Genomic DNA, 14,217 nt, shown 5'->3' on the forward strand with positions numbered 1-14,217 from the left:
AAGCACCGCCTACCAAATCAGGGCATTGGATGTCGAGGCAAAGTCAATTTCGATTATCGTCGATTTTGAATGCCGGAAGGGATACATTATTCAAAAGAAACGACAAATAATGCATTATGTGCCGTTCTAAAAATATCCCAGTACACGAACAGCGTGTAATAAAGTCACAATATAGCCAGATTTGACAGCGCAAGTGCCTTTTATTTGCAAGGAAGAACATAAAACACTGCCATCCCTCCACATTGTCGACTGTTGTTATAAGGACTTTCTACAAAATAAACCAAACTGCCTAGCTTAAATAAACACGTTTTAAAAAATAAAAAAAAAGGAAAAAAAAAGTGGGAGCTGGCTAGATCAGTCATCCTCGTCAAAGTCCTTCTTGCCCTGTGGAGGTTTGGGCCCCCCCGCTGGTTTGGCCATGATGATCTGGGAAAAGGAAAGCAAACAGAACCACAAATCAGCGACGAATGGGCCAAGAGGAAGTGCCTTGAAGGAAGTCTGATGATTCGTTTGACGTATTGCTTTGCTCACTCTTGCCAAGACAATTTGTGAAATATTAAGCAGAAATGGTAATTTACTCAACTGCAAAGAGTGCCAAGTGCTTAGACAAATATAAATCACGCTTTTAAAAAAAAAAAAAATTCTTAGGTTGAACATTTGACGGCAGCAGTTTCCCTTTGACAGCCACCTGTAAACGTCATCTGTGTCAGGGGTGTCATTGTGAATCCCTTTTGAGGCAGAAAAGGAGACATTTCATGAATCAAGGAAATATTTGATTGGGTGAAGGGATCTATTACAGTGGAGGCCACTACTACTTGAGGAAATACACACACACACACACACACAGTGCCTGTAAACGTTACCATGTAGCGTAGATAAATTCACAGATGTTAATTAAGGAGGATTCATCAAAGTATGGCATAAAAAGAACGAAACTTGCTGGTGATGTGCAACAAACGTTATTGAACACAATTTGAACAAACGAGGTAACCTTAAAAGAAACATGCGCATGCAATCACACCATCGCATTTGTTTTGAGTGAATCCATTCCGCAACAAACCTGTGACTTGCCTGTTTTTTATTTATTTAATTATTATTTTTTTTAAACACATTTACAAAAGTTAGTAGAGACGGGAAACATTTCACCCGTGAGCAACAAAATGAAACCACAAACACGTTCCAGGACCTACTGACTACGCGCTTTAGTGGCGAGTTTCAAATTTATCGGGCTCCTCGTCCCAGTCGTCCTTGTCCCAGTGGCCCCTCTGCTTGGGAGCCTTGGGTCCCCCTGCGGCCTTAGCCATGATGATCTGGGTCGCACATGTACACACACATCTAAGCTAACCTGCTAAACAAAAACCCTGTGGACCTGACGCAAGTGACCAACGTCTGTGTCCTTTGTCGTACCTGATCCACTCGCAGTACTGTGATGGCGGCGTTGGTGGCCAGTTTGATGCCCCAGTATTTGACCAGGTAAGGATCCAGGATGCCGGCCTCGGCCACGTCCTTCACTGAGGGGCCGTCTCCCTGGAAAATGACACATTATGTATGTACAGTCAGGAGCAGTAGTCAGATGGCTTTACCACCCCACACCCCAAATCAAAGCATGCAGGAACATTTCAGACTTTTTTATTGTTGTCTTTAAATTAATAATAATAATACAAAATAAAAAAAAGTGTTGGAAGGGCTGTCAAAGAGTTGACATTTGCCAAAGAATATTAACTCATCTACTGTCAACCATTTTCAAAGCTGAGTTCCCCATATTGCCAGTCGTTTTTAGAGCATTTTGACTGATCTTTCAAGCCCCACACAATATTTAGTGACAATATTAACACTAAACCGACCCAAAGAGTAGACATTTTTTTAATTTGAAAAAGGTTTGTTTCTAGCTATTTTTGATTCTTTAGTAATCAGCCTTAGAAAATGAGTCAGTTTCACCAAAAAGAGCAGTTTCTGAGCAAAAAGCCAAGAAAAAGCCAAAAAAACATGCTGAGCAGAACAGTGGCTGACGCTAATATTTTATGCTTTTGTGACAAACTATAAAAACAACAAAAACAAAACTGAGAGAGGGCTTTGATGGCAAAATAAATGTAATTAGAGACCTAAGAAATGCACCGTGAGCGGCAACTCACTGCATTGCTCAGGTGCGTCTTTACATGACGGTCGTTATTCACGCCATGAACTGCATCGTCATTTGTCACAATCGTGACACACACTTTCGACTACCTACCGCAGAACATACCGCACCATCTTTTTACCATGCATAAACAAACTCTCTTTGAGTGTCACGTGCCTAAACTTGTCCAACTTCCGTGTTGTCATGTCTCTCTCCCTCATAATTGACGTGACAAGCCAAGGCGCGCACCCTTATCTTTGTCTTTAACGCAAAAGATGCACTGATCTGAAACCCAAAGTCATGCAACGCTGTCATCTACTGGTGTCCATTTGTCATTACAGTTATGTAGAATCTTGATTTTCACAGACGAGCTGGGAAAGAAACTCTTACAGCCTACCCGTTGAAAAATGTACTGACAAATTTATTTGTCTGTGGGAGTAAACGGCTGGACTCCAGTAAACGTCTACAACAATGAATGAGTTCATCTGTTCCTAAAAAGGCAATGCTTCGCAACACACAGGCAAATTTTTTTCCCCCTACAGACAACAAAAAACATAAAAAATTTGATCTAATTTTTATGTTTGGCAAAATACAGCAGAACCATGATTTAACGGACACGGAAGCAACAGACAGGCAGCATTATTGTACCCAACATTGTCACAATCAAGACTTTTCTCTCATTTATTGGCCCACCTCAATATCGAAGCCTGCGTTCTTGTTGCCCTCGTGATGCGCAGAGTACATCTTAGAAATGAGCTCGTTGGCCTTCACGCCAGAGTTTTCCGCCAGGGCGCGCGGCAATGCCTCAAAGGCGTCGGCAAACTTTTTGATGGAGTACTGCTCCAAACCCGGGCAAGTCTTAACAACAAGGAAGAAGAATACAAAAATGATACTTGAAGAATGTTTCAAAGCAGTTCCAAATGAATGAGAGTACCTCTCCAAAGGAAGTGATCCGCTTGGCCAGCTCGATCTCTGTGGCTCCCGCTCCGGGGACTAGACGGTTGTCCTGGAAACAGGGACACATTATGGAAAATTGACTTTTCAATGGCTTGTTTTGTACATAAATAGTTGGGTGTCTGGATTGCCTGCCCACCCAACGAGTGTGAAATTAAACAACCAAGTAAATCTTTCGAGGTTGCAAGGCCGTCTGAATTTTGCCAAATCACTTCACAAATTTACATTATACTGCCCTCACTCCCTCAAAACGGGCTAAGCAATGTTAAAAAATAAAATAAATTTACAATTTTTTTTTTTTTTTTTTAAACAGGTGTTTGCGAAAATTCTTAACCATTGGGGTATTTTATCAAAAGCAGTTAAGACATAAGAAATGTTTAAATTGTGAGTGAAAAAAAACATTACAAAGTTGAAAAGTAATAATTATCCCCCTGCACATGACACCACTCACCCTAACCAGGACCTTGTAGGTGTTTACTCCGTCGTCGATGGCACGCTCGATATCGTCCATCAGGTTGTCCGTGGAGCCTCGAATTAGCACTGTGGAGATGGCGCCATCTTCTTTTTCTGATCCGTTAAAATAAATAAATACTGCATTTAAAGTAAAGCTTCAATCACACGAGAAATTGACAGCGAGAAAAGGACGTACCGTGTTTGAAGACCACCACCTGAGTGTCACCAACCTCCGTCAGGGAAACGCTATCACAGTGACCCATCTCCTCAGGAGTAGGCCCAGTCTATGGCGCAATCAAGAGTGTTTAAAAAAAAATAAAAAAAAATACAAGTGTCGTTTTTTACAAAAATGGACAAGATGAGGGCTAGCTCACCAGCCTCGGCAGAGCTACGGCTCCCACTGTCTTGCATAACCTCCTCAGGTCCCACTTGGAGTTCAGTCTAAAGAAGCACAGAGAAGAATAAAATGCTTTGTTTTTATAAAAACTTTACTACAAATATTTCCTTCAAATATTCATTTTAAAATTGTCATGTAAATGAGGGAGTCCACCCCCACAACTTTAAACCCTTCCTTTTATTGCGAAGATGCCATGAGACAAGCATGCACACACATTAAAAAATATATATTTTAAGCTGTAAAAACACTGCAACTGAATTAAGTTATTTCATATTTCTTGAATGTTTTTATTAGGCTTCAGCTATTAGGTTATAATTTTTATTTTACTTTTTAAGTTAGACATCTCTTATGTTGTTGGTCACATTGACCCATTTTATAATGATTTAAAAAACATACTGACCTATTTTTAATACATGTATTCAGTAATTGTTTAACTTAATAATAAATGATTTTTTTTAATGTTTTGTAATATTAATTTAATTCATTATAATGATATATTTAATTGCATTTGATAACCACCTTACCTAACCACCATCAACTTGTACTTGTTGGCGTAGTGCAGCGCCATGTCAGCCACCTTGCCGCCCGTCACCACCACGTTGGCGCCTGCCTCCTTGATGGCCTTGACCTGGGTCTCCATCATGTCCTCCTCACCCTTGCTGAAGTCCATCAGCTCCTTGGCGTTGTTTATAAGCACCGTACCCTATGGGACAGCCCACAGTTAATCATTCTGAAGAGAGGAAATATGCTTCTTAAGTGGCAAAACATGAGTGTTCGAACTGTTAAAAAAACATATGGGGGTTAAAGTGCAGGATTTTAGTGTGCCCTGGTGGCTGAGGCGCACACACCAGACATAGCAGCACAATGTTCATTGAATTAAAGCAAGAAATCACGACACAAACTGTTTAATTCTTCATAATCTATTTAATTGTGTTATTACTGTCTGCATGTTTTATAAAGTGTTATGCTGTAGAATGCAATTTTTCTCATTAAAAACAGTTCAAATATGTATGTTCGTGTTTTGGGTGGCTGGAACTAATTAATTGTATTTGCTTTCATTTGCTAATGAATTTTCAACCAATTCTATTTGCTTTCATTTCAGTAGAGAAAGATGATTTGGGATACGAGTATTCGGAAGTGAAAGCACAACTGTACTTCCTATGGGAACGAATGAATCACGAACCAAAAGGAGGGGCCAATGAATCTCCCTTTCACTCTGCATCTCACTCACCTTGGTCTCAGTCACCATGCAGTCGAAGGGGCAGGAGAAGACTGCAATTTTGCCGTCTTTCACCGAGGTGATGTCTCCTTCGGCCTCCTTTTTGAACACCATACCATGCAGCACCGAGGACGCCGTCACACCACAACCCTGAGAAGGGGGAGGGAAATCTCAGGAAGGCCTAAAAGCAAAAAAATCAATCAAGCCACACATTTCAGGATACTCACCAGAATCTTACACACGCGGACGTTATCCACGTTGAAACTGCCAGACTCTGGGAAGATGGACACTGAAACACAAAAGAAAAGGACATCGAAAGGGGGGAATCAAGTGATGTGACGTCAAGGGTGGTGCGCTGGTGCTTACCACAAGCCTGCGCGATGAGGTTGGACAAGAAGTCTTCGTTGCCGTACTGTTTGCTGGTGACCGCCGTGCAGATCAGCGCTGAGGCTTCCTTTATGTCATGGAGGTTCTTGGCTGAGGAGCACACGCACTCAGGCAGGAGTTCTAGCGCCTTTCGGCATGCCTTCTCGTAGCCTTCGATTACCTGTGGCCAAGCAGTGATCAATATAGACACCCAGTACAGTGCTTCCGGAAAGCATTCACAACGCACATTTTGTTATGTTACAGTCTTAAAATATACAATTATTTATCCTTGATGTATTTTGTCACAGATAGGTTATGAAAAACAACTGAGAACCTTTAACATCATAAACGCAAATGAACCTCAGAAACGGAAAGGCCCATCCTTAGGAGCTCCTCAGCCAGTTCCAGCAGAGCGCCGGCGAACACCAGGACGAAGTTGGTGCCGTCGCCCACCTCCTGCTCCTGCATGTGGGAGGCCATCACAATCATTTTGGCCGCCGGATGCTGCACCTAACAAGTTACAACACAGAGATTAGACTGAATCAATCGATGATGTCACTGAGATGGCGAGCTCAAATGCTGGTTGCCTACCTCCAGCTCTCTGAGGATGGTGGCAGCATCATTGGTGACAAACAGCTTCTCCAAGTGGTTGATAACCATTTTGTTCATGCCTAAAAGAGAAGCGACGGTGCCACTGAATATCCATTGATGGATTTTAGCGAGGATTAAAAAAAATAGCGCCGGGCACATACCATTGGGCCCGTAGGCAGAGCGTGTGGTCTGTGAAAGTTCCTTACAGGCTCGGATGTTGCGAAAGACTGCCTCTTCAAGACCTGAATAGTGCTGCAAAAGATGACATCATAGTTACTTATAATGAATACCTGTCAGGAACTTTATCAAAAGTACAAAGTTGGGGGCAAAGTTTTGTACTGTAGGCCGTGGCTTATTGAAATTGATCATTAATAGATATTTTGTGTGTGTGTGTTTTAAGACATTTGTCATCATACTGCTAATTTTAAAAAGTCAAGATTTTTTAATAGCATATTTTGAGGATTTGTTTTCTTGGAAAATACATATTTTTATATTTTATATTTTTTATATTCCAATTTTGCATTTTCCTAGAATGCGCCAAATGTTTCTAGAAATTATTATTTTTTGAATAACTTTTCCTGCTGGGAACATCTGGCGGAATTCCCTGTCAGAAGGAGTTTTCAACTCCCACCTCCGGCAGAACTTCACCCACGTCTCGGGGGAGGCGGGCGACATAGAGTCCGAGTAGACCATGCCGAGGCGGCCGACCGGCGCTGTGGCCGCAAGGTAGTCGGTGCCTGTCGTGGCGGCAATCCCCGAACCCGTTGGTGGACACCAGCGGTGAGCGATGCCGTCTAGCTGAAGAAGGAGTCCTATTCAGGCCTTTTTGGACTGTGGGACTCCTGAGGCAGCTGATGGGTACTGGCTGGCCAAACAGAATGCGGCTTTGGTGGTTGCTGAGGCAAAAACTCGGTCGTGGGAGGAGTTCGGTGAGGCCATGGAAAATGACTTCTGGACGGCTTCGAGGAAATTCTGGTCCACCATCTGGCATCTCAGGAGGGGGAAGCAGTGCACCATTAACACTGTGTATAGTGGGGATGGGGCGCTGGTGACGTCGACTCTGGACATTGTGAATCGGTGGGAAGACTACTTCGAAGACCTCCTTAATTCCACCGACACGCCTTCCCATGAGGAAGAAGAGTCTGGGTTCTCTGAGGTGGGCTCTCCTATCTCTGGGGTTGAGGTCACAGAGGTGGTTAAAAAGTTCCTCGGTGGAAAGGCCCCAGGGCTGGATGAGATTCGCCCGGAGTTCCTCAAGGCTCTGGATGTAGTAGGGCTGTCCTGGTTGACACGCCTCTGCAACATCGCGTTGACATCGGGGACAGTGCCTCTGGATAGACAGACTGGGCTGGTGCTCTTCCTTTTTAAGAAGGGGGACCGGAGGATGTCTTCCAACTACAGGGGGATCAGACTTCTCAGCCTCACTGGTAAGGTCTATTCTGGGGTGCTGGAGAGGAGGGTCCGTTGGGAAGTTGAATCTCAGATTCAGGAGCAGCAGTGTGGTTTTCATCCTGGCCGTGGAACAGTGGACCAGCTCTACACCCTTGGCAGGGTCCTCGAGGGTGCATGGGAGTACACCCAACCAGTCTACATGTGTTTTGTGGACTTGGAGAAGGAGTTCGACCGTGTCCCTCGTGCAGTCCTGTGGGGGGTGCTTCGGGAGTACGGGGTACCGAACCACCTGATACAGGCTGTTCGGTCCCTGTACAACCGGTGTCAGAGTCCGGTCCGTATTGCTGGCAGTAAGTCGGACTCTTTTCCAGTGAGGGTTGGACTCCGCCAAGGCTACCATTTGTCACCAATTCTGTTCATAACCTTTAAGGACAGAATTTCGAGGCGCAGCCGAGGCGTAGAGGGGGTCCGGTTTGGTGGCCTCAGAATTGCATCTCTGCTTTTTGCAGATGATGTGGTTATGTTCGCTACATCAGGCCGTGATCTCCAACTCTCACTGCAGTGGTTCGCAGCAGTGTATGAAGCGGCTGGGATGAGAATCAGCACCTCTAAATCTGAGACCATGGTCTTTAGTCTGAAAAGGGTGGAGTGCCCTCTCCAGGTCGGGGATGAGATACTTCCCCAAGTGGAGGAGTTCAAATATCTTGGGATCTTGTTCACGAGTGAGGGAAGAATGGAACGGTACATCGACAGGTGGATAGGTGCAGCGTCTGCAGTGATGCGGACTTTGTATCAGTCTGCTGTGATGAAGAAGGAGCTAAGCCGAAAGGCGAAGCTCTCGATTTACCGGTCGATCTACGTTCCTACCCTCACCTATGGTCACGAGCTGTGGGTCGTGACCGAAAGAACAAGATACAGGATATAAGCGGCCGAAATGAGTTCCCTCCGCAGGGTGTCCGGGCTCTTCCTTAGAGATAAGGTGAGAAGCTCGGTCATCCTGGAGGGGCTCAGAGTAGAGCCGCTGCTCCTCCACATCGAGAGGTGCCTGGGGCATCTGATTCGGATGCCTTCCCGACACCTCCCTGGTGAGGTGTTCCGGGCACGTCCCACCAGGAGGAGACCCCGGGGACGACCCAGGACACGGCTCGGCTTGCAGGATCCCCTCGGAAGCGCTATAGGAAGTGGCTGGGGAGAGGGAAGTCTGGACGTCCCTGCTGAGGCTGCTGCCCCCGCGACCCTACCTCGGATAAGCGGAAGAATAACTTCCCATATTTTCCCAGTTAGTACCCAGTACCCAGTTAGTTAACAATACAATAAAAGTATTTCAAAAATAAATACCCCTAATAATACGTGGATCTTATTTTACTTTAAAAGGTAACGTTAAAAAAAGAGAAAAAAAAAGAAAATTACTTACTACCCTTACCATTAACATCACTCATGACAGCTTGGCTAAACTGCTAGGCTGTCATATCATGACTAATATTTACAAATATGTCTACTCACTTTCATTTTACACAAAAGACAGTTAAAGCATATAGACGAGGTCTAGATGTTAAAAGCTTCCCGGCTGCCTTCCAGAACTTTCTCTCTCCTCTCTCAGCATGTGAATGAAGCTACGTGCTAACGAGGCGGCTAATGCTAAGTAGCTAGCACGTTGGTTCACAACGAGTCTCGAGGAGGGGGAAAAAAAACAATAAGCGGGCAAAGTCCCAATGTAACACTCAGATTTAAGCTCACCTTAGCGCCATCTTTTAACATTTGGGCAAAGCCCGGAGCTTTGGGAACGTGGAGGGCCATTGTTGTTATATTTGCGGCGTCACAGTTCGGAGAGAGTTGCCGCAGCGTGGACACTACAAAGCCGGAGAGAGCGACCGAGGAAGGGGCTGAGCTTACCCGGGTGAGGCGTCGGCCTTATGACGGAAAGCGGGAAGGGACGAACTTGCCGAATGTCGTTTGTGAACTATACCACTGTCCTAAAATACATACAGTACTTAGCTCTCCAAGTGCCAACACTTTCAAACAAGTATATTTAAAATTGTTATAAGCCACTGCAACATTACGTGCACTTTGAACATTAAAACTGCTCAGGAAAAAAACTGTACGTAGATATGAGTCAATTAAAATGCATTGCTCATAAAATATCAGTCAAAAAATTTACCTAACTAAGTGTTTTTAAACCACCAAATTTCCAAGATTAAATGCAAATTTATTTGACTTAAAAGTTAAACACAGATTTATTTTTTGCAGTTATTCTTTTGCATACCACCAGAGAGAGCCCAATTACCACTAATATTGTGGTACTCGTACCTCACTCTATACATTTTATTTTATTCTCAAACTTTTATATTCCCTACACCCGGAGTAAACGTAGTATGTGCTTGCACACAACTACACAAGTCATTCTAAGATGGATAAGAGACATTTATATTATTGAATAATCATTTGTATTTCAGTAATACTATATTTTGGTGTGTTTTCTGTAGCTGTTATGCTGCTGAATGTTTCAATGCATCCTGTCTTTGTTTGTTGAAAATTACAGTACATAGGTACTAATCAATCACTAATCAATTTGTGCATATGAATGAGGTTTTTTGGGGTTGTTTTCATGTTTGGGGCATCATAGTAACAATTTTGTGTACATAATCCCCCCCATCGTGTCATGTCTGGGGTTATGCAAATAAATACATGTTACAGTTTACCACTTCAATAATTTTTGAAAATTTGTTGAAGAAAAATGAATTTTCTAAAATATATATTTTTTTTCACCTGAAAAAAAGTATTTTCCATACATCCATTTTCTGTGCCGCTTCTCCTCAGTAGGGTCACGGACGTGCTGGAGCCTATCCCAGCTATCTTTGGCGAGAGGCGGGGTACACCCTGAACTGGTAGCCAGCCAATCGCAGGGCACATAAGAGACAAACAAACATTCACACACACATGCACACTTATGGGCAATTTAGAGTGGTCAATTAACTTACCATGCATGTTTGTTTTTGTAATGTGGGAGAAAACCCACACAGGCACAGGGAGAACATGCAAAGTCCACACAGGGGAGGCCGGATATGAACCCAGGTCCTAAGAACTGTGTGGCTAAAATCTATTGAAATTTTTTTTTATTTCAGGACAAACGTAAAAGAATAACATTATTTTTCTGAGAGAAAATTGACTCTATTTAAAAAAAATGAATTTTAAATAAAAAATTTTGAAGGTAAAAAATTAGATTTTACAAGAAGAGCAGTTATTTAAAGAAAACAATGAAATCCCCCCCTCCCCCCCAAAAAATCTACAAAAGAAAAAAATTGCCAAACTAAACTTTCCACATCCCGTGAAATGTTATTGCACCCCAAGTTGGGAAGTCCTGTAATAATACATAAAAGAGCAACTGTTTTCTCCTTCATTCCCATTTTACATGACTTGTAAATACAGTAATTTAACATGACCATTGACCATATATACTGTAAGAGACACTTTAATTCACATTTTGACAATTTTTCCCCCTTCCAGTAATGAGAAAGGTGGTCTATGGATGCTTTACATGGCACATAATTGCTCAATTTGACCCATTAAGTCTTGCTTATCACATTATAAAATGAGTAGACTACACAAATCACCCACAGGTCACATTTTAAGAGCCCACATCGGGCATACAGTATGCAGAAAAATGATAGAAAAGATGTATAAAAAGGCACGGACATATGGAAAACATACAATAAAAACAAGTGACACAAATATTAGTAAAATTATTGCATATGAACAGATCTTAGTGTTAGTTCGACAGGTACAGTTTTGGTGTTTTTCCTTAAAAAAACAAACATGTAGCTCCCAGAGACGAGTAAAGAGGTTCCAATTGAAAATTTAAAATAAAAACAAAAAACAAGTGTTTATAGAACATTGTAACTAATACATTTGGTTATAGCAGCTAGAGGACAAACATTCAAAAAACAAGAACACCTTTGGTAGTTGACCCATATTTAGCTAATTAGCCGAGTAACACGTAAACAAACAAATAACACTGAAAAATAGACGAGTTCGGGGGGGAAAAACATGCTAAGTAATATCAGGGTAGCATACCACTTCTATGTGTTCTCTGGCTAACAAAGTGACACCTTGGTGTTTATAACATGGCTACATACATTTAAAAAAAAGATCCTATACAATGCATGCAAACTTAGTGAGGGCCTCATTTACGGACGGCGTGGGCCCAGCCGCCAAGTTGTTCCGACACCCGCGAGGCTCTGCGGCTTAGGTTGGAGCAGCTGAGCTTCCCGCTGGGGTCCAGCTTCCTCATCATCGTCACCGTGGCTGTCGAACTGCCGCACGCGTCTGCTGTTTTGCACCTAAAGGAACAATAAATCAGCAGACGATCAACACTCCGATCAGTTCTTCAGTTGTTAGCGGACTGTCGAGACACACGAGCAATCTTAAGAGAAGAGGTGAAAGTGTTGTAAAAGAAAGGAATCAACAGTGGAACCTCGAAAAGTCACTTTGGAGTCATGTCATGCCAAGGGTCCGGCAAAGAAAATTGCTTACCACAAATCATGTAGTAGTTATGAAGCTTTTATTATTTGTTGTATTTACATCTGACTAGCTATTCCCCCCCCCCCCCCCCTTTATATATAAGGTTGTTTTTTTTTAAAACCCTAGTTGTTCGTTGTGTTACAGTTCAAATTGTCTAAAGAAGTGATTCTCAAAGTACTAGTACTGGTACGTGACAGAATCACTACTTTTAGTACAGTTTAGTTGTATTTAACTTTTTAATACAGTTTTACACATTTTTAATACGCAACTGTTTTTTTCTTTTCAAACTTTTATTTCGGTAGTTTTGATTTTTATGTGCAATACATTTTCATTGAATCATTATTTAAGGAGTGTTTTTTTTAATTTCAATTATTTCAGTATAGTGTTTTAATTGTCAAACTGCGCATAATGTTACAGTGGTTTACAATAATATACTTCTTTAGGAATAAAACCTCTGTCTCTTTTTTTTTTTTTAAATATAAAAACATATGCCTAATACACTACTGTATTTTAATGTTGGTCATGATGGTGGTACTTGAAGAGCCAAGTATTTTTTTTTTAAGTGGTACTTGGTGTTAAAAGTTTGAGCAGCACTGGTTTAAAGCATGTACGTTGTTTTTAACATTTTATGTTGTGTGAAATGTTATCTTATAAATTAAAGACAATGGTAATAACAATGCTATTCGATGTCTTTGTAAGCGTATGTCCCCCGGAGTGTTATTTTTAGACGTACTAATAGAGGTTCCAATGTAGGTGCAGTACAGTTAGTAAAACAAAAGTGTGCTGTTTTTTAGTCCAGGCACATGCATCTTCATCACATGCTCATCATTCCTCTTTTAGTCGTCATCGTTTGTTTGGATGCATTTACCTTCTCCCCTTACTCCGCTATTTGGGAATAGCTGAACCGCCTGTTGTAGGAGGAAGGTGGGGAGTGTGGGGGGGGGGGGGGGGGGGGGGGCAGCAACACTCCATGTTTATGTGGGCCAACCACTTTAATTCCACACGTTGAACATCACAGCAGGAAGTGACATGCAAAAACATTCCCAGGAAAAAACATATTCTTGGAATTTTCACGCACACGCATACACACATTCTCTCACACATGTGCACACACACTGACTCTCTCTCTCACACTCACACCCTTAGAGTTTCTGATACAACACACGCGTGCGCGTTTCTTCCCACGTTATCTGCCCCTTCATTCCGCTCAGTTTGAAATTGAGGTGGGAAGAATGTGCACGGTGGGAGGGACATGTGGCGAGACACCAGCTGGGATTGATTGGACTGGATTCTCTCCGGATTGAAGAGCAACGGCTCTCTCGAATACAGACGTCTCATTCACACACAAACACCCTCTTTCATTCATACACACAAATATGGTTACAGTCAGTCATCATGACAAACTACTGAATGTTGTTCCGTGCTGGCTGAAATTTTTCTTTAATCATTCTGGCTTTGGCCTGTTTAATGTGTAACATTATTTCAAATTACACTGTGGTGATTTATTTTCTGCACCGTGTAAGAGGCCTTACTTTTCATCTCTTCCGATGAGCTCGTCGAAGGCCCTTGAGAGACGTTTAAGCCTCCTGAGTCCACTTGAGACAGACTCCAGATCCTGGTCAAACTTCCTGTCGCGGCAAAGACGGTAAAAAGTCAGAATGAAGGAACCAAATTGCCATTTACGTACGGGAAAAGCTTCCACGTGACTCACAGCGTCTGATTCTGCGTGTTAGGAGAGGCAAAAGGGCTTCGCAGCGCCGCCATGCGAACCAGCTGCCTTCTCCCTCCCCCGTGCTTCACCCCACGAACGTTGCCATCAGGGGTCCTCCTCCCTCTGGAGCCTGGTGTGCGCCTGGTCGTAGTTGTGGACCTGGGGGTGCGTCTCGGGGTACGAGACGCCGGCGAGGCGGATTCCTCCCCCTCACAGATGCGACCCGGCGTCGCCACCAAGCACTGGTCGCGGGAGAACTCCCTGCTCCTCTGCAACCTCTGAGTGGGAGACGATAAAGAAAGATGATAAAGATGGATGCATAAGTGTTCTTTAGTCCCGAGTGTAGGTACCTGATACACCCCGCTGATGGAGTTCCGAGCGGTGCGCGTCAGCTTGCGGACGGCACTGGTTTTGGGCTGCTCCTTGGCGGGCTCGCCGCAGGCATCCTCCGGGAGGGAGTTGGCCTGGACGGCGCGCAGCGGGAGACGCTTGCGCAGGGA

General features: G+C 43.2%; 2 protein-coding genes across 4 annotated transcripts in view; both read right to left on the reverse strand.

Annotated features, from left to right (window-relative positions):
• Positions 1-180: 180 nt before the first annotated feature.
• Positions 181-9,384, reverse strand: cct8 (chaperonin containing TCP1, subunit 8 (theta)). 2 transcript variants are annotated; one of them, XM_061752410.1, is made up of 16 exons: positions 9,226-9,384; positions 6,258-6,348; positions 6,097-6,176; positions 5,866-6,015; positions 5,506-5,686; positions 5,367-5,428; positions 5,152-5,289; positions 4,445-4,623; positions 3,898-3,964; positions 3,720-3,807; positions 3,522-3,637; positions 3,051-3,122; positions 2,810-2,974; positions 1,408-1,527; positions 1,191-1,310; positions 181-426 (listed from the first exon to the last, which is right to left on the reverse strand). In XM_061752410.1, the coding sequence occupies exons 1-15, from the start codon at positions 9,283-9,285 to the stop codon at positions 1,203-1,205; spliced, it is 1,677 nt and encodes a 558-aa protein (XP_061608394.1). In that variant the 5' UTR covers positions 9,286-9,384; the 3' UTR covers positions 181-426; positions 1,191-1,202. The 2 variants fall into 2 exon arrangements, with proteins under 2 accessions (XP_061608394.1, XP_061608395.1); XM_061752411.1 differs by lacking the exon at positions 1,191-1,310.
• Positions 9,385-10,939: 1,555 nt separating this feature from the next.
• LOC133466786 (uncharacterized) overlaps positions 10,940-14,217 on the reverse strand; it is a 5,006-nt gene continuing 1,728 nt past the window's right edge. Inside the window, exons 2-6 of one of the 2 annotated variants that reach the window (XM_061750793.1) lie at positions 14,068-14,217; positions 13,718-13,995; positions 13,539-13,634; positions 12,875-12,914; positions 11,688-11,825 (exon numbers count right to left, since the gene is read on the reverse strand). The exon at positions 14,068-14,217 is cut by the window's right edge and continues 169 nt beyond it. In XM_061750793.1, coding sequence (XP_061606777.1) covers positions 12,884-12,914; positions 13,539-13,634; positions 13,718-13,995; positions 14,068-14,217 — 555 coding nt within the window. In that variant the 3' untranslated portion in view covers positions 11,688-11,825; positions 12,875-12,883. Of the gene's footprint in view, positions 11,826-12,874; positions 12,915-13,538; positions 13,635-13,717; positions 13,996-14,067 lie in introns of both variants that reach the window. The other variant, XM_061750792.1, reaches the window with a different exon arrangement.

Source organism: Phyllopteryx taeniolatus, chromosome 17 (assembly GCF_024500385.1).
Source record: "Phyllopteryx taeniolatus isolate TA_2022b chromosome 17, UOR_Ptae_1.2, whole genome shotgun sequence".
NCBI classification, from domain to species: Eukaryota; Metazoa; Chordata; class Actinopteri; order Syngnathiformes; family Syngnathidae; genus Phyllopteryx; species Phyllopteryx taeniolatus.